This window comes from Panthera pardus, unplaced genomic scaffold (assembly GCF_024362965.1).
Source record: "Panthera pardus isolate Hobbes unplaced genomic scaffold, ASM2436296v1 HiC_scaffold_25, whole genome shotgun sequence".
NCBI lineage: Eukaryota > Metazoa > Chordata > Mammalia > Carnivora > Felidae > Panthera > Panthera pardus.
Genome location: NW_026526821.1, coordinates 83,288,076 through 83,308,246, shown reverse-complemented (window position 1 = coordinate 83,308,246; position 20,171 = coordinate 83,288,076). Strand labels below are relative to the sequence as shown.

General features: G+C 46.6%; 1 protein-coding gene across 3 annotated transcripts in view; it reads right to left on the bottom strand.

Annotated features, from left to right (window-relative positions):
• MEIS1 (Meis homeobox 1) overlaps positions 1-13,326 on the bottom strand; it is a 137,587-nt gene extending 124,261 nt beyond the window's left edge. For 2 of the 3 annotated variants that reach the window (XM_053890750.1, XM_053890752.1), the window contains exons 1-6: positions 12,492-13,265; positions 10,411-10,637; positions 8,417-8,558; positions 7,844-7,894; positions 6,999-7,049; positions 5,318-5,464 (exon numbers count right to left, since the gene is read on the bottom strand). In XM_053890750.1, coding sequence (XP_053746725.1) covers positions 5,318-5,464; positions 6,999-7,049; positions 7,844-7,894; positions 8,417-8,558; positions 10,411-10,637; positions 12,492-12,503 — 630 coding nt within the window. In that variant the 5' untranslated portion in view covers positions 12,504-13,265. The other variant, XM_053890751.1, reaches the window with a different exon arrangement.
• Positions 13,327-20,171: the final 6,845 nt, after the last annotated feature.

Here is a 20,171-nt window from a genome sequence, read left to right as displayed (position 1 = left end):
AGTGCCCGTATGTTAATCCTTTTTTTTCCTTCCTCTACTGTGTGAGCTTCTCCATGGTTTCTAGTAAGAGTCTCTAAGGTAGGACCGACAGCAATAATACACACAACCGCTCTATATGTTTCCAAATCATGAGCAATGGAGTCATTCTGGTGGAAGAGGTATTGCTCTTTGAGTGACCATTGCTGCAGCGCTAGTTAAATCACTGAACGCTAGTTACTGTTATGGCTTTACTTGGTACAAAGTAGCATTAGTATCATTGCTTTCCATAAGCCATGGAACTTGCACTGGGGACTTCCACTTGAGAGAGAGACACAGAAAGAGAGAGACAGAGAGACAAGAGACAGAGACAGAGAGAGATGCGCTATGAACAGGGAATAACTTTCGTAGTATTATCGTTTACACTTACAGACAGTTAACAATGTGATTGATCTCAGCCCATTTGCATACACTCTTCACCTGTTTTTCATGAAATGTTTTTTTAAGGGCCCCTATTAGGAGTCAATACATCCCTACTCTGAAATTCACACATAGATACACACTAAAAGCCAATCAGATTAAGAGTACACTTATCTTGATGAGCACTGAGTAACGTATGAAATTGTTGAATCACTATATTGTACACCTGAAACTAATATAACACTGTATGTTAAGTACACTGGAATTAAAATTTCTAAAAGCCAATCAGAAAGCAACAATAAAAACACACCTGGTAAACAACTAAGTTTTAATTCAAAGGATACTAAGCCATAAAGGGCCTAGAATGAACATTCCAATTAGCCAATGGAGTGACAAGCACTCAACACCTTATTATTTAATCATTAAAGAGAATCTTGCCATAATTTCCCTTTGACATATTTCAAAAAAAAAAAAAAAAAGGAATTAGGAGTACAACACATGACCCACAACAACAATCAAAAAGTAAAGTTAGAGGAATGTAAGACCCCCATGGATGCCAAGGCCTGTGGACTGAGAGTTTCCAAGACAAAAGCGTTAATTGTGACCCTGTGAAGTATTTACATTTTAAATAAGATGTGTCTATGTGTAAGCATTTAGAAACAAACTACCTGACAAAGGAAGCATTTTCCTGTCTCTTGCCGCTTGTGGCCAGTTTTCTTACTGGATGAAAACAAATTGCCTACATTTCTAGTATTAGTAAATAACCAATGGCTTCATCTATTTGTTTCTAAAGCAGCAGATCCAATTCATCAAAGACATCAGGCTATCCCTTGCCCTCTCATCCCCATTCCTTACCATAACCCCCACCCCCCCCGCCCCACAAAAAAAAAGAGAAAGCTTAAATCTCCCTTGCATCCCTACCTCGCTTTGCAGGGAGGGGGCGTTTTCAGTCAAGTCCAAGTTCAGTTTTAAGATTTTTTTTTTTTTTAACTCAAACGATGCTTTAGAAACAACATCCCAGACTTTTAAAATAAAACAACCGCCATCAGCGTTTTCCTAGCCCACTTGGGAACCAAAGCTCACTGGCCCAAGGCTGCCCCGTGTCCCCGAGGCCCGGAGGCCCAGAGGCCTGGTGCTCTCCAACCTGGACCGCACAGCCCCGGAGGCCGATCCTCCTCCCCTGGGAGTTTAGCAGCACTTGGCATTTAACCTGCCTGGCGTGCGTGGCTTTCTGGTTCCATCTCCTTGAGCCACATTACTTCTCCCCAGATGTCAGGCACAAATCTGGATTAACATGCAACAGGGCGCCCTGTGCAGGCCGCCAGCCCTCGCCCAAGAACTGTTAAATGCAGATTCAGCCGAGGACCCCCCGGAGAGCTGCTGTTGAATAAAAATTGTAATCCAAAGGGACCATTTCTTTGCCTCCCGCTGCCTGTGGGAAACCAGGGCTGGCGCCCGAGCACAGGCCCAGCTAGTCCGCTCTCGCTGCAAGCGGGCGTGGCAACTTCGGGAGGCGGCCTTAGGGGCCCGGAGACTCCTCACTCCTCTCTCTCCACTCTCCGTTCGGGTTCTTGGAGTGGGGAAATGCTTAGATTCAAGGAGTGGCGAGCCACAGACAGCCCTGGGAAGGAAGACTTCATTCGACGGCTCCTTCTGGGAGCGCAGACTAAAATCTAGCGTCTGGGCGGCCAGGCTCTTTCCCGCCTAACTCCTCTGGACGCCCCCAGTTCCACCCTGAATCCCTCAAACAGGCGTCGCGCCTCCCGAAGGGCCCGCATCCTTCTCCACTGACGACCAGGCTCAACCCTCGCCTCGACGCCTCGCACGGTTCTTCCTCTCTGCCCTGGTTCCCGGGGGCGCAGCCCTGCCCTCGCCCCGGAAGCCCCCGGTGCCCCTTGCTGCCCCCAGTCTCAGGGCGTCGGGAGCTTCCGTGCGGAGCGGGGAACGAGACCGTCGGGAGAGGGCGCCCGGGAGGCCTGCGCCCACAGGAGGTGACTCTCGAGCCTCGCTCCTCGGGGTCTGGGAGGGGGAAGGGGGCGGGTAAGAGAGGTGGGGGGACAACGAGATTACGGCTTCTACCGGCGTCTTAATCTGATATATATTTTTATATTTAGAAAAAAGCATCACTACAAGGCCAAGTGGGTATTTGCCGACTTAGCCCTCCGGGAAACCGGCTGGTATCAAAGTCGTCGATTCCAGGTCCCTGCGCGGGTGGCAGCCTCCGCGCCCTCCGAGGATAAAAGTAAAATAAAATAAACCGTGCCGCCAGCAGACCCTAGAGACAGAGGGGTTAATGAGCTAACGAGGACCAGCGCTCACACTACACCTGAAGCATCCCGTCCCGGGGCGCACCCTCTGCGGGGGCTCAAACTGGCTGGGCCGCATTCGCAGACAGGTGGCAGAGGTCGGCCTTTCTGGGCCCGGCCCCCAGGGCATCGCACTAGGGGTCTAGCGCCCCCGGGGACCGTCAAGTAGGCTCCAGTCCCGAGAACTGGAGCCCACAGGGGGGCCCTAGTTCCTGGTCTCTGACTCCCCACCTCCCAGAACAGGGGACTCCACTCAGAGTCCAGGTCGGAGGCAAGGTCCCCCGTGCTCCCCGAGCTCTGCGCTCCCAGCTCCAAACAGAGCCCAGGCACACTCGCTCCTGGCTCCCGGGAAGGGGACAATTAGGAAGAACAAACTTGGGTTTGCTGCCCACGGACCAAGACCTAGATGAGCTGGAGGGGTCACGCGAGCTCGCCCGCGCGCATAGGCCAACAGCGCCACGAGCCCAGCCAAAGCTGCGAAGCCCACCAGTAAGCGGTGGGGGGTGGGATGCACGCTTCTCATTTTTTAGGTGAGGGAAGAGACTAAAATGTCAATTTTTATCCACTACAATCGCCTGCCAGTCTGCATATCTCAAATTAAGGTAATTGTGTAACAAAAGTTTACCGAAGGAGTAGGGGGGAAACGCAATGATGTTATACCAATTTTGTGCCCCCCTCAAAAAAAATCCCATAGCTTTGGTACTTTATCTTTGACTTTAATAAAATAATGATTCGTTGAGAAAATGGGGTATAAATCTTCATTTTGGAGGCAATTAAAGTGTTGATTTCATTCATGCCCCTAAGCGATTCTTGTAATTTGCTCAAATAGCTTTATGTACCCAGCACTCCGGAGCTCTTAGAATCCCATTTTCTAGTTAGGCTTGTTGGATTACAATTTTTATTCAACAGCAGCTACCCGAGGGTTCCTCAGCGGAATCTGCATTTAACAGCTCCGGGGTGAGGGCTGGCGGGCTGAACCAGGCGGGAGGCCCGGCAGCCCGCAGGGCCCGGGGCCGGGCCGGGAGCTGCCTGCAGTGTTCCCACCTCGGCGGGGCCGCGCAGGGATTGAGCAGACCGTCTGTACTGTGCACTCGTCTACACTGCCGAAAGTTTGCAACTTGCCAAATAATAGTAAAGACCTGGCGCTCTGGCGCTTTTAAAGCTCAGCTCTGCCTGCCCTCCACTGCTCATGGGGAAAGGAGGAATTCAGCCCTGTCGTGGGATTACCGAAAGAAATCCAAGCTGGGAATGTATTTTAAGAGGGTGATGTTGAGAGAAGAAAACTTCAAGAGGACACCAAGACCCAGGAGTCGGACACTCCTGCAAGGACTTTACAAGATAGCCGCTAGCCAACAGTGACCGTGGCAGAGCTTGCAAAGGAAAACTCTACACGCCCGCCCGTCTTTTGGCTTAACAAAGGCAGGCTGATCTCTCCCCCCACAAGACGGAACTCACGTGCCAAGTCAGAAAGAGAAACGACTCTGGGCCTTCACTCATTTATGGAGAGGCCAGAGGAGACCCGCAACCCAAATCTCTATTCGCGTTGCAGCAATTCGCAACGGAGAGCTGTTCTGAGCCCGTTTCATCTCACCCGCTCCTCAGGTTTTCACTTTCATTGCATTTTTGCAACTTCTTTGGGCCAATCCAGAGACGCAGCGACAGGAGAGGGAGAGACTGGGAGCAAACAGTGGTGCTGGGTTGAGAGAGGGAGAGAACCCCCCCCCCCCAGCAATTCCAAATAAAAGTCGTCCCCACTTAGCAACGCAGCGGAAGAAGGGCCTGCAGGGAGGACCAGAGAGGAGGGGGCGAAGCAAGCAAAGGCTGGCAGTGGAGAGCGAAGGCGGCGCGAGGTCCCCCACGGCCACACCGAGGGAGTTTCCCGGGGTGCCCTTGACGCTTCCAAAAGCTGCCAACCCACAGGGCCCAGTGCACTACCAGCTGGAGGATGAGTGGAAAGGAGGAAGAGAAACGTCCATATTTATCTGTTTTTATAACCTCGGCCTGGTCTTATTTTTTCTACTAAGTACAATAAAATGGGCGAGCTTGCAGCGAGCACCGCACAAAGCAATGTTCAGTGAGGTCTAGAAGCGTTCGGCCGAGGAAAACTGACAAGACAGGCTAATGAACCGTATAGACAGGGAGAAAATAGCCAGCATTTGCTAGATTTCAAACCCTCGCTGTCTCTCTTAGACCACCTATCTTGGGTTTATTCCTAATAAAATAAGAAATAAGCAGACCCTACCCTTTCCTTTTCTTCGAAATAGAAGGGGGAAAAAACGCTCCAGAACACAGCCCTGCAATCAGGCGGTCACTGGCAGTTAACACTCCCATTATTATACAGGGTAAATAAAATAAAGACAAAAATTAAAAGCGACAAGAAACAGGTCAAGTTTGCAGGCAAAGCTTTTACAAGCTCATCTCTCCAGGTCGAATCCCAGAGCCAGCCTTAATGAAGCAATAATAGCCACATTATTCAAAAATTTTCATTTCGATGGAAATGTATCTAAAAGGGACTTAATCATATGCAAATAATAAAAGGAGGTGGTAGTGACCCAGCAAGCAATATGCATACAGATTTTTTTTTCCCAGGGATGTTGAAATTGAAAAACGCATACCTGGTCGGTTAGATTTGCTGATCTTGTTATATCTTCACTGTCTGATTTTGATCCTCCTTCTCTATCGTCTATCACCAAATCGATAGGCATTTTCCCTTTCAAACAGCTAATATACCGGTGGCAGAAATTGTCACATAATTCGTGTACCTACATTATGACAGAAATAAAAAAATGGAAATATAATCAGGAGTGCATAAATGACATTGACAAGTGCAATCCACCCCCCTTGTGAGATCCAAACTTCCAAATAGGGAAACACAGAGCAATTGTCCTCCAGAGACCCCCAGACGCATCCAGAATTAGGAATAACTTTCTTTTCTTGCAAAATAGAGATATCCCAGAAAATTGACAGTGACAAGATGATTCACAGGCTACAACATATTCAACACCCGTGTTAAATTCATCTGCTCCCAGGGCTGTGGCCATTAGAGAGGTGACCTGCGTGGGTGACATTTAAGGTAAACTATTTAATTTCATCCACTTACTTTATCATAAGTCCTTTTCCAGTGTGTCTAAGAGAAAAATGTGAAGATATATATATATATATATGTAATATATGAAGACATATATTACTATATATGTGGGTGTATATACATATCAATATCTATATCTATATATCTTTCTCCCTATATATATCTATATATCTCCAAAGACCAGTACTGTGGTGGTATAGGGTATATGTTTGATAGCCCAAGTCCTGATAACATTTGTAATTAGGGATTCTACCTGAAAAAAGCATATTTTAGGACACTTTAAAAAAATAGAAGAAAATCAAATTGCCAGTACTCATGATATGAAAAAAAAAAAACCCTACAGCCACGAAAAGGTATCAAAAACTGATCAAAAAAAAAAAAAAAAAAAAAGGAAAAAGGAAAAAGAATGCTTCGAAATATTTAGGTATAAGTGGAGCAGTCTTACAGGCCCCAGGCATCACTGACATGCAAAAACTCACAAGAAACCCCAGTGTGCTTGCAATTTAATGTTAGTTTGAATTACAATGCATTAAGTTTTTATTGCTGAGATTTATAGAACAGCTAGCAAAATCATGTTATCCCACACCCTTTCTTGAGTGTGAAGGTGGGGTGTGTGCAGGATTCACAGATTCAAGAAATTGACACAACTATCAACTCTGCTTTGTCTCTGCAAAAGGTTTAATGTGCCTCCCCCACCACCTCCTCCAGACTCCCTGCCCACTCCTCCTCCTCCCCCTCCCCCTCTCCTCTGTGTCTGACCTGCCGCTGCTCTCAGACTGTCTTCCAGAAACTCACTAAAACTAAACAAAACCCCCCTCCCACCCACCCAGAGGTAGCAAAGAAGAGGGGGAAGAGGAAGAGAAGAGATCACAAAGGTATAACCTGTGAACCAAACTCACAACAGCATTCTAAACATCAAGGGAGATGCATAGAATTGCAACTATTTATACAAAGCTAGCAAAGTATTAAGAATGAATACAAGGCTAGGGCATTTGAGATGCCGGTTTTAGTGGCTGAAATTGTAATTAAACCGCAAAGAGAAATGGACGCTAAGATTGGCCTTGACACTAATTACCAGAAAGAAAGACATTTATGCAAATGTCTCAGAAGCCTGAACTTCAGCCATTCAGAACCTCCCCCCCCCCACCCCACCCCCTTGAGTTTGGGGGTGAGGGGAAAGCAAAAGGAAAAGAGGCTAGAGAAATTACCTTCTCTAATTCCAACAGATGAAACCTTAATACTTGTATGGCTTGAATCATCTGCAAAGATACAAAATGAATGAGCACCCTATTCCTAGTTTGCAGAAAATTGGCTGTCACAGCTCTAGCATCTCCAGCCTACCCCCACCCCCCCCCCCCCAGTAAATAGAGTTATTTTGATTTATGGCAATAACACTAAAAGTTAATAGCAGTGACTGGGTACCATCTAGAGGTTTATATTTCTTAAGGAGAAAAAAAATAGCTAAAACAACAACAAAGCATCTAAGTAGGGATCATAAACACTCTCCTCCCCCATGGCTCTTCCCTTTCTCAGCCCCACTGGCCCCACCCCACCGAAAGGGCCACATCCCTGGACTAGATGTTTCCAAGTAAGGAGTGCACGGAAAATATTCCAAACAGTCCCCCAGTTGTGGCTTTTCACACTGCAAACTTTCTGCTGCTTTCCTCACACCTTTCAGGCATACTGGTGGTTTGGGGGCTCTTGCCCAGTTGCTGCCCTCGTGACGCGACTTTGAGGGCTGGGAAGTCCGCAAAGTTTAAGCACATACGCTGACAAGCCCGGAGATAAATCCCAGCGCTGATTAGAGCTGTGCTGCCCGGCTGTCATAAAAAACAAAAGCTCGCGTTTCCCCGCGCGGGCTTGCCCGGCCCCTCTCGAGATGAATTTATTTCCCCGGGATCTTGCCCGGGACCACTTGTCCGTGGACAGAAACGTTTGCAGCCGCCTTGCAGCTACGGGAAGACCCGTCTAGAAACCTTGGGGCTCTTTAAAGCAAAGCTGGTGGCTTGGGGGGAGGGGAGATGGGGGTGGGGAGGTAGGGGTCCGCTCTTACCAAGTTATCCAGTTCTGGATTAGAAGAAAATAGAGGTTTTTCTGCGCGAATCTAAATACAAGTGAGAAGGGGGAGGGGGGGAGAAAGAACATTTGAAATCTGGTCGCTTTCCTGGTTTCTTGCCTCATTACACTGTCGGGGGCAAGATGTAACCTCCGGGAAGGACTCGGTGACACCGAGTGCATCCCTCGCAGAAACACTTCAATGTGAATCAAATAAGCCAACAACAAGCCCAGGGCTCAGGGTTTCTTCCACCAGCAAAAGTACGCTTCTAGAGGACGCTGCCCTGCTCGCCAAGACCAAGGCGGCTACAGCGTGTAGGGTTTGTGATTTTATTTTATAGAGTGGGCTTTCTGCGTTAGGTTTTGGAGCGTGAGTTGCAAAGCCTATGGGTGATTTTGAGTCGTCCGCAGACACTCATATAGGAAGAAAACCCTAGGGTAGATGTCACAGGCATGGCTTAGGGTGGACTAATTTGCTGGTTACTTTTGAAAATGTGCTGGATGGGGGAGGGAGTTTCTCTTTCTTTCTTTTTTCTTTTTTCTTTACTTTTTAAACATATATTTTGCTGACCTGTTTGGCGAACACGGCTATATCTTCATTGAATGACTCTGACGAGCAGACGTCCCCGCCCGCCACCCCCGGCTCGCGGGGGGTACAAGTAGCTAATTCACATTTCTCAAAAATCAGTGCTAAGAGAGGGAAGAGGGGGTGTCTGCAAGAAAATACAACAGTCACAAACAACACAATGGTTAGTCCGGAGTCAGTGAAAAAGGCGCCCAAGAAAAACAGCCAGAGGAGCTCGAGGCAGGGACCCTCTCTCTGATTTTGTCATCTACTTTTTTCCTCCCCCCTCCCCGCCCCCAGGTGACTGCTCGCCTCCCCTTCCTCCTAGGCCTCCGAAACCGGAGGCCCTAAGCCAGGGACCTTATCTGAGGGTCGGTTCAGCCTATCTGGCCGGAGAAATTGGTAACATTTGCTAAGAATAAAACCCAAGCGGTTCCAGCAGCCATTTTGAATTAAGTTTCCCACCCCGACAAGCCCTCGTCCCTCCGCTGCACATCTAGGACCTGGTGGAGGAGAAAGGCGCTGGGCGCAAGGGTCGGGAGGGCTCGTGCAAGTGGGTTCCTCCAAGGCAGCCTCGCGGAGCCCAAGACTCGGGGGACCTCGGTGGCAGGCGCTCAGCTAACTTGGGGAAGGGACCTCTGTGGCTGCGGGCCGACTGTCAGCGGGCTGCGCCTACCGATCCCGGACCCCGCGGCCCTCGGAGAGCAGGAAGCCTCCTCCACAGCTCCCTGCACATGTCTCTCCCTTAGTCAATGGCCCCCACTACCCGCAAAAGAAAAGTTCCTTCAAATGTCCCTGCGGTAAAGCCTTTCATTTTTGTCTCTACGGAATGGCAAAGCAGCTAGTATTTCCAGGGGCCTAGATGTCGCTTATCTCAACCCATAAAAGAAAAAAAAAAAAAAAAAAAAAAAAAGCTTCTCCTAATGCTCAAGGAGGTGTCTCAAGTCTTTTATTAGCTCTCACAGCCCAGCCGGAAATTTAACAGTTTGGGGTCCTTTTCAAAGCTTCCCCAAATGTTCTGTCCTGGAGCCTAAGCCATTTGCAGTTAACGCTGCGGAGAGAACGCTGGGATTTCAACCGGCCCATCGCACAAGGGACCAGGAGATAAAGCAGAAAGGGTTCGCAGCTGGGGAGGGTCGGGGTTGCCGGATATTTTCAAAAGAAGACATAAATAGAAATAAAAGTTGCTGCAAAGTAAAAAGAGGTCCCCAAATTCATGAGCACACAGTAGGCACAAGTGACTTTGGAAAGATTTTACCAGCCCAGGGTCTAATCGACTGGCCTGGGAGAATACGGTGTAAACCACAGTCTGAAAACCACATTGGCCTGACAGCACCCCACACCTACTTCCAGATCCTTCAGGCTTCGCCTTTGAACACAAAGTACTAAACCGGCTAGAAGTTTCTTGATGTCTATAACAATTCAGAGCGAGCTCTCTCCTTGCCTACGGTGGTCAAACTCCCTAAATGCAAAGCATGTTCCCCCTTGCCTGACCTGCAACTGTCCTCCCTTGATTTTTATTGTGCGGCGGCCGAGCCAGCATAAGGTTGCTGAGTAAACTTAGCAAGTCAGAACAATCAGTGGCTTAAAAGATTTTCCCTTAAACTAAAAGTTTCGTTCCAACACAAAGGCGCCTACATTTAGAAATCCCCAACGCTCTCCCAGCGAAGCCCAGCAAGCGAGGACTCCAACCCGCTGAACTACAGAACCAGGGTGTGAGAGGGGACGAAGGACCTTTGGCAACTCCTCCTGCAGGGCGACCCCTTCGCCGGCACGGCCTCGGCGGAGCTGGACGCTGGGCAAGCGCGGAGCGTGTGTGGAGATGGGGGGCGTCCGGGACGGCAGGCCGCCTTCCCAAATCCTCCATGCAATGCGAATGAAAAGTTACCGAATAATGTACCTCCAATCCACAGAGCTCTGGCTTTCCTTTTACCAAAGGCACAGGGAAACAGAGGAAACATCGCGTCTCTACCACTTAACCTGCTGCCCGTCGTACCTACCCATAAATGGCATCTTTATCTCTCTTTAAAGCGTCATTGACGGAGGAACCCATGCTGGGGGCCATGGCGTTGGTGTGAGCTGTGTGCGGGTACTGATGCGAGTGCAGAGGAGGCCCGTGGTTCAGGTGGTGGACCGGCTGCATGGACCTGGCCGCATGCGGGTCCCCATACATCGTGGAGGGGATGCCTACTCCATCCATGCCCCCGTAATGGGGTAAATCGTCGTACTGCATGACAAACAGGAGAAAACAAGGTTCAGAAGGCCAGGCCGGCAAATGGGGAACCGGCAGGGCATGGAGCTTATATAATGTCAGTCCAGCTGGATCCTTCAACCCAGAATTCAGTGGCCTTGCATCTCTCAAGTTGAGGGTTTTTATTTTAAAAATAATTTCTAAAGTAAAAATTCTAGGATTCTCTGAGTCTCGGCTGAGATGAATGGTCTTGCCCTAACTTGTGTCCCTATCAACTAGTTCAGAAATTCAGGATCCTTTGGCAAGGAAGGAGGGAAGAAAGAAGGAAAGAAAGGGAGGCATTTTCCCAGAGGGCGGAAGGTAAAACGTGCATGTCTCTAGAGGAGGAAATTCAAAATCACAATAATAAAACGTGCCAGGACAGTGCAGCAAACCCGCCTAGTTTCACAGCCCCTTCCCATCAGGGGGAATTAAAAAAAAAAAAAAAAAAAAGTTACGATGGGAACAGCTAAGCTAAGCACATGAATTCAGACAGGCTTCTCATTTTATTTCTCTGCCAGCGTGGGGTTAAGGCAGTCCTGCAAGACCCTGCATTTCCTTTGCTTTCCAAGACAAACTCTGCTAGATTACACAAAACTAACTGGCCTTCTCATATGTGAAACTCAGAGAAAGGTAGTTTTTCATGTTCATTAGAGCTGAATTTAGAATTGGGCAATTTTCCCTCAAAGTTAAAGGAAATCTATAGTTGGAGCAGTTATTCTGTTTTCTCCACTGTTAAGAACTTTTCCCCCAGACTAAAAGTCAATGAGGCAAATGTAACTCATCAGGTGTAAATTCAAAAGCAAATGCACGTACAACCCCTATCTTCTTTCTTCAGAAAAACTACTTTCATATTGATTGTCATTATTTTGGGGTGCAAAATTTAGCTATTTAGATTTTTCTCATTGCTTCATCCCAGGCAAGTTCTTTTCCCAAGAATTGGAGGCACGGAGAGTGAAATGATTTTCAAAGAAAAGAGGAACTGCCACTTTCATGTCCTTAAAGCCAGAGGTGTGAAAATAGTTTGGAAGAACGCTGACATTTGCCTGAACCAAAGGAGTAAAGAAGAATGTGTCAGCCTAGTAACTTTCTTTTGCAAACAGGGCTTTGAGGGCCAGGACGCAAATTATGCAGGGAAGGCTTTCTGTAGACCCCCCTGTCTTTTAAGAAACTACCTCAGTTGGGTTGTCATTGTCTCACTTGACTCTCACTACATTTCCATTCAAATAGGAATATTGGGGAAATTAGTATTGCATTTTTAAAGTGAGTCGCTGTGTGCTTAGTATCCAATTAGTGAAGGGCTTTTCTAACAAAAACTTTCCAAGTATTACCTTTTATAAAAATCCATGCACATTAAAATCACTTTTAAAAGATGAATGTTTTCCGACCCCAAAAGCCATTACACGATGACAAAGTTATTTGCTTAAAAAAAGCTAAATACTTCTAATGATATTAAAAGATGAGCATAAGCAGTAACACATCAGAAGTTTCTAGCTGCTTATTTTACTTTAAAAATAGCTTTAAACTTCTGCTCCCTGAACCACTCACTTTATAGCATTAGGTATCTAGCGCCTTTTGTTTTTGTTTTTTAAACAGATGATTGCCTGAGCTTGTATTTTTATTTAGATAGCTGCTGGTTAGGATTCTATAGAAAACTTGATTACTTGAATTAATTACATGTAACATACATAAGTCTACAAATGCACTGAATAAATTCTCTCGCTTTAGGCCACGGCTTTAGGAGCCTCATTCAAAAATACAGAGAAAAAAGGAAACTTTTTAGCAGTGTCTTTCGGCCACGTTTCAATTTAATCTCACATTTGAGTTCCACAATTGTTTTTTAATACGTACCCTTTGCGCCATCGGCCTCCCTGGCTCCCTTCCTACTTCAACTTCTAATATATCCTCTTTAAGGCCAGTGTGAAAAGAAACAAATAAGCAAACTCCCCCGGAAAAAAAAAAATGTAAAGCACGACGAAAAATCCCTTAACGTCTCCAGCAACGTGAGCTACTGGTCCCAGATCTTCGGTCTACGGGACCTGAAGCAAAGCGCCCGAGTCACTGAGCATAAAAGCGCTCCGTTTCCAAGACAGCAGCGGGGGCAAAAAGAAAAAAAAAAAAAAAAAAAAGCAGATCTTCTCTCCCCCAAAAAATCAGTTTAAAAAAAAAAAAGAGCGCCCCTCAGACCCAACTACCAAATCTCATGGCTTTCTGCCACTCCGGCTGTCAATCACAGGCGAGGTTGTCAACGTGGTGAATGAATGATCATCCGCTCTGTCTTCTTCTGGTCAGAACACCTCAAATGTTAATATTCAAATGCACAAAGCCCTAGCGCTCGCTTCCCTTGAATCAGTCCTAATTCCTAATCAGTTTCTCTCTTCTCTCGCTCGCTCTCTCTTTCTCTTTCTCTCTCTCTCTCTCTCCCTCTTTGCAACTGCTGCACTGGAGGGAGATTAGAGGAGGAGGGTTAAAAAAAATGTCTGTCTGAGTTTGTCTTAAAGGAGCCACGATCGATGCTGCCCGCTTGCAGTCCCCGTGCGTGTGTAAAGTGTGTGTTGCACAGGCGGAGAGGTGGATTCCGACCAGAATGCTAGAACCCGGAAGTAGTGGTGGCCATAACAGGTCGCGTCTTACACAATGCATTGGGCTGCAGCAAGTAGGATCCTCGGCAGGGGTGGGTGCGCGAAGCGAGCTCTGGCCGCACTGGAGAGGCAGAGAGACGCTCCATTAAATCGCACGCCCAGGCACAAACACACACACACCCAGGGCACACGCGCACAAACGCGGGCAGCAGCCCCCGGCCGCAGCCTTTATTTTCCGTATTCTTTTCTCTCCCTCCCCCTCCAGACTCTCTCCCCAAAGCCGACTCTCTTGAAATAAATTGGGAATAAACGCCGGGCAGGCAGCAGCAGGAGTTATTTTGCACAGGGCTCTGAGCACAGACTTCATGACTTTCCTCGAAATTATTGGGGTCTGCCAGTTTTTTCGGGGGCAGAGGGGGCTAATGCAGAAAGTATTGGATTCTCAGGACGGACCACCCCAAGTAGAAAAGTCAAACGGGGAGACAGAAGACTGAGCAGGAGCAAGGCTTGGAAAGGCTCTGCTGAGTCCCGAGAACGTGGGGTGAAGAAGGCTGGGGCTTTCTGCAGCTCCAGCTTAGAGTTGCTGTCAGAGGTGGACACCCGGCCCAAGGAAAGGAAATGCTTGCATTTTCTCACTTTGGGATCTGGACACCCCCGCCCTCCACCTCCTAGCCCCGGAGGCCCCCAGCCCCAGCCCCGGCGTCCTGCGCGAAGTGGGAGAGGAAAGGAGGGAACAATGAGCTGAGAGCCGGGAATGTGCCCCCAGCGCCTGTTTACAAACACGAAGCTATTTATGATCGCCGGAAAACGAAACCCGACGCGGGCTCGGAGCAGCCCAGACCTCGCGGGTGGAGCCCGGGCCAGGGAGACTCGGGGAAGCAGGCTGTTTCTCCGACCCTCTCTGGGAGAGGCAGCTGTGCGCCCAGGGCGCGGCGCAGCAGGGTCAGCGCGCTCGGCTCCGGCTCCGGCCGCGCCGCCTTTGTCTTCGAAGCGCCGAGGGGCTCCGGCCTCGGCAGTGCTCGGGCCTGGAGGGACCCTGCTCCCCAAGCTCGTTTGCCCCGCGAAGCTCCGCGCTCTCCTCCCCAGCCCTTCTTCTCCTCACCCCGCTTTCCTGTCCCCAACCCGGCTCAGGGAAAACTCCCAGTGCCAAAGAAAAAGAAATTCACTTCGGGAGCTGAGATTTCAGACAAAAACCTGCCCCTACCCACAACTCAGAGGCTCCAACCAGCCACTGATTTTAACTTTCTCCCTTCAAATACCTATTCTCTGGCTTAACAACAACAACGACAACAACGACAACAACAACAACAACAACAACAGCACAGCAACGAAATCCTCTCCTTATTCTCCCACTCTAAGCTTGCCTTTTATTATTGTATTTAGTGGTGTTATTTTCGTTTTTATTTTTCTGCGCGCCCGGCTCTATATGCCGAGATGGCTCAGCCACAGCAGCTCAACCAGCGGGTTGGAAACCTCACATCCTCGAGCAAGGCTCGCAGCTCGCTCGGCTCGGAGCAGGATTTTTTTTTTCCTCCCTCCAGCTGAAACCTCACAGAAAACTCCCCCTGCGGTCGACTGGAAAATGAGCTCACCCAAATCTCGGTAGGCAGCCGTGGAGGAGGGCTCGGCCAATCAGGGGGCGCTCCTGCCAAGGCGGCCGCGCATTGGCTGCGGGGAAAATCAATTATCAAATAATCGATCAGCAGGGAGCTTCGATCTGCCGGGAATGCAAACTGCCAGTCCCGATTCCCGCCCTGATGGTGGCCAAAAGGCTGACTCCTCCAAAGCCGTCGGCCGCTAGTTCCCATCGCCCCCACCCCCCATCCCACTTCGCCAGCTGCGGACCGAACCCTCATCCCAAAGGGGGGTGTAGATAAGAGAAAGAGTTTTGAGAAAGATTAGGGGGCTCGTATCTGGAGAGGTTGTTTGGACAAGGCTAGGAGCTCTCAAATGTATTGAGGCTAACTCTAAATGCGCAAACTAAAAGAGAATTTGCATCAGTTTGAGAGGTAGGACTCAAGTTTTTGTTAAGTGGGCTTTCAAGAAGCCAGAGACACTGGGCAAGCATCAGAACATATATCTGGAATCAGGTTCCCTCCAGCACACGTAGCCTCGCTGAGCGATGTCTATTCCTTTAGTACTTAGCAGGAGTCAACGCCCAGTCCCCCCCCCCCCCCATAGTGGAGTTTTCATAAAGCCGAAGCAGCTCAGCCTTCCCAGCCTCCCGCACACCTCCCCAACGCCGACACCGCACTCCCCCCGTGTGCACCTAAAGGGCTGACACATTCACCCGAAGCCTTCAGATACACTTTGCCTTGAAAGAGCTCCGACTGTTTAAAAAACATCCTAGGATCCGCATCATTTGCATCTCTCTTCTTTCTTCCTTTCTCTCCCTCCCTTTCTCCCCCCCCCCCCCCCCCAACTTTAGGATCTTTAACTTTTTTCCATCGCAAACGTGGGTAAAGTTTTTGGGTACCGACACCCCGGTACATTACGCAGGAGGTTAAAGCAGGCCGCGTGTCAAAGCCGAGGGGATCCAGGTGAATTACCAGCTTCTTTACGCCTTTGCCTGACACTCCCACCCCCACCCCGCTCGCCCCAACATGAACTTGGAAACCGAACTTCAGGCCAAGATGGAACCTCCCGGTCTCCGGAAGGCGATTTCTCTGTTTAGTTCGCGGGAAGCTGCGCTGGCTGGGCCAGGCAACGCAATCCTTTTCCAATTACCGGGAGGACCAAACTGGGCCGGCAGCCTGCAAGCCCTCTCCGAACCCCAGGCGGCTTTGGCCCTCACCTGCGCCTTCCGACGGCTGCACGCGGACGTGTGACCACTGCAGTCCAGCAGGCCAGGCTTCGGCGCGGCTGGCTGTAGGGGAGGGACATAAGGGGGGGGGGGGTCAAGCCAAACCTCGAGATGGGTACATCTACGTTTATGATCCTTAAATGAACTGCGAGGGAAATGGTGTAAGTATAATTTAACGGAGAGAAATTTACTGCGAAATACATTTCGATGATCATCGTCTTTAAGAGTCCTTAGGGGCTCTCCAGCAAAGGCTTAAGTAACCGGTTTGGAGTTACCTCAACTCTGCGGCCATGTTTTCAAATTTGGAAAAGGCCAGTTTTGGTAAAGATTTCTTTGACAATGGAGTTTATTTTGTATTGTTGCTTTTTGGTAAATTTGTTTTCTAGCAGAGATGAAAAAAGAAGGTTCAGGTAAGTCACTCCTTTTCAAACATAACCAAAAACTTCAAAGCAGTTGGAAAACTATTGTGAGCTTCAACCATGATGTGTCAGGTTACCATAAAAGTACTTTCAATTACCTACACACAGGTTTTCCTCAAAGAAAGAGATAGTTTGTGTTTGTTGTCTTAAATAAACTCTTTACAGTTTTAAAAAGTGTCTTCTTTCTTCTCCCCCCACCCCTTTTCCATTTATAACTGCTAACCTAATGCTACTCCTAGGTCTTTATAAGATTGATTCTGGACAATCAAGGGACTAAAACACTTTTACAATGTAATTACAGTAGTACAAATTGTTTGCCCAAACCTCATTCTGGATAAGGATTTTACAATTAGCAAACAGTTATTACAGTTGGGGCTTGCTGAGAGAAATTGCACAGAGGAAGTCTAGAGTTGTAATATAGTAGCCATAAAAAAAACCCCTCCTTTAGCAAGGCAGCAATTAATCATCTATTAAAAGGAAAAGGCAAAGGGATAGTTCTAGGTATCTTAGTAAACTACTACTGATATTTATACCTGTTCTGTGATAGCACCTATCCCTAACTTATTTCAGATACTTCCTTTTTGAAGTAATAGCACATTTATTTTGCAAAAACTTGGCCTGGTGAAGGGTTCTGGCACTTGCCCGTAGCTCTCGAGACATGTGCCTTCCATCCTCAGCTTACTCTAAACATCCCACAACATCTTCCCAAAGATAGAGAGCTAAGACTTTAAAGGGGCAGGCTGGGGCCTAGGTCTCTATTGTTTAGACCTTCCTAGCAAGGAGGCATTTAAAGCAAGTGGTGCCCCTTTCCGATGTTGGTACAGTCCTTTTTGAGCACTCCCCTCTAATTTTCTGTTCTCCTATAAGGGATTGTGTCTCTGAAAAGACATATATCCTGAATTAGGCTTTTGTCCCCAAAGTTCACACTGATGAGTCAGCTCCAAAACCCTCAGAAATTAAAGAGGCATCTCTTAAGGTAAAATGTGTGTGTATTTGCCAGCCCAGAATAAACAAAAGACTGTTAATCAATTGAGTTTGGCAGCTGTGTTCACAGAATGATAAGAGTTTATCATCTGCCACCTAACTTTAAGATGCCTGTTAAAATGTTGTGATTACTCCTTAGGTTGTCCTGTGGTGCGGAGGCTTGGGGTTTGTCCTTCAAGAACATTCATAGTCTGCATCTCAACCCTCCACATTAACATTTGCATTTCAAAAAACAGAAATAGGAGGAGGGAAAGACAGTTTGAAGAAAATGGATTTAAAATCTAGTAGAGATAATAGAGGAATGCTTGAGATAAGAGCCTGGATGTGATATGAGAGAGGTACCAAGAAGTCAAAGCTAATGAATAGCTCTGAGAAAAGTGAAATAAACTATTTAGAGGTCTATAAAAGGGGGAACCTGGTCAGGTGATGTGAAAGGGGGTTAACTGAGCGGATTAGGGAAGACGTTAATCATGTGCCCCAAAGCCATCTGGGCTAGAAGACCTCGGAGATTTGTTTACTGCATTTTGCTTCAGAAAACAATGTCTGGGTCCAGTTCAGAAGTCAATGAGAGGTCAGTTCAGGCTCTCCAACCATTGCGGGGAAAATACCTAAGTCACTATATTCTAACTGGATAATGCAAAAGTTAAGAAAAAAAAATTTTTTTTTAAGTAGGGGGAGAGTTGTTTTCATTACTACCTTTCTATTTCAAATCATTAAAATGCTTTGGTCTCCAGAGGGGGAAAAATTACACTGGTTAACATAATTACTAGCTCTGACATTTTCAGAAGTTATAGAGGTCTTTTATTAATTAAATGGAGGGCTTAATAAAATATTCCTAATAAAATTTATGGTCGTCTTAAAACTTTCTAAACAGTGCTATAAATTCTTAATAAAATTAACTGGGAAATGAGTTATTAGCCCACACTTTACCCTCCCCCCCCCCCAACTTCTACATAAGGAGCGGCTGTAGAATGAAAAAGGGAAATAGAAGCCTTTTAGTAAAATATAAATATTAGCCAAAGACACACATTGCTTTAGAAGATGTGAGCTTTCAACTAAGTTATTTCTAATGGTTTCATCCTCCAATATTCCCCCAAAGCTACTCACAACAAAACTTAGAAAACTCCTTCCCCTTCTCTACCACATACTATATATGCATGTATACGTAAGCTCATTTGAAATACAATGCTCGATTTTCTGGTCTGAGTTTTGTGTTAAGTTTAATAAAAAGCACAGATGCCTCATGCAAAAGTCCAATATAGGACTTCTGAAGGTTCGGAGAGTAAATATTTTATCAATTCAAAGATAATTGAAAATGAAATGTCTTATAATTTCTCTCAGTATAATTTCTTTAAAGGTAACTTTGAAATAACAAATTTCTCAACCTTCAAGCTCCGCATTTATAACAGTGGTGCATTATCTGAAGCAGCATTTTGTCGAGCAGATATACAAAACTTTTTTCATATCACTACGTTTTAAAACCTTGGTGAGTTATCTTAAGTTTTGAGATACTTCTCTGCTTCACAGATACAATACTGGCTGGTTGGCTGTTTAAAATGAACAGGACTCTCAAACATACTTCAACCAAATAAAACAGCCTTGGTGGATTTTTCAGCTTCTGAAGGCTTGATCTTTTGTGCCGTCTACTGGACAATGGAAAAACTACAGCCTCTATGACAAACTTTTCTAGTCCAGTATTGGGGGAGGGGGAGGAGGTAGTGGCAAGAGAGTATGATTTGGTGCTAGTAAGTCATAGGAGAGGATAACAGGACCCAACCTAGACTCATGGGACAGGTTTTGTGGTCTAATCACATCTATGTTTTCATATCCAAGTTTAGGACCTTATATTAAGCCCAGGCACACCTAAACGACTTGACTAAGGCAAAAGGCTGTATTTAATACAACTGTATACGTGTCTGAGTACACAAAGTTGGCTTGGGAATAGAAAGAAAAGATTATAGGACAAGTTTAGCATCTCTGAAAAACAATACTGGTGGTTTGCTTCGCTCTGAGTGTGCATTCGCTTGACAGTCAAGGTAAAAATATATCTACTGCCTAGATAATCGAAGATGTACAAATTAACTCTTGGAATTTGAAACATGATGTTCAGTAATCAAGAATTGTACTTTGAGGAAGAGGGGAAATGAAACTGGTAATTAGAAAACTTTTAGTGCCGTTCTTTTTGGCAATCTTGAATGAAAATGTGAAACTTCAGTGTTTTCACTTGGAGACCACATGTGGGAGAAAGTGGGTGAAATTCATAGTCAGATGCCTTTATGTAGCAGAGGCTGTTTGATGATCTATTAAACATTTAAGAAATATTGTATATATTTTGGTCATGATTAAAAAAAATATTTATGGAGCCCTAGCATTCTGGAAGCTTTGTACAAAAAAAAATCTTGAAGCTAACTTTGACCTGTTTGATATTGACATAGTTTCTGAATAATAATTACCTTAGAGAGGTTATTTTGTGACTTAAGAAACAAATAAACAAAACCCAACACCAATAAAATGCAGAGAACTCAAGACGGTTTTGGTGGAAGAGACATAAACTTGGGTGCAGGGCTCTTGCAACTGTTCATCTGCTTTTCTGAAGTTAAAAATTCTTTAATGCATTTTAATAAAAACTACTAGCACATGACTAGTTATTAGGGTGCCTTTTAATAAAAATTGAAGAGTGAAAAGGAGACAGCTTTAGGACATTTTATTGATGCATAAATATATTTCAATGATCTACTTCAAA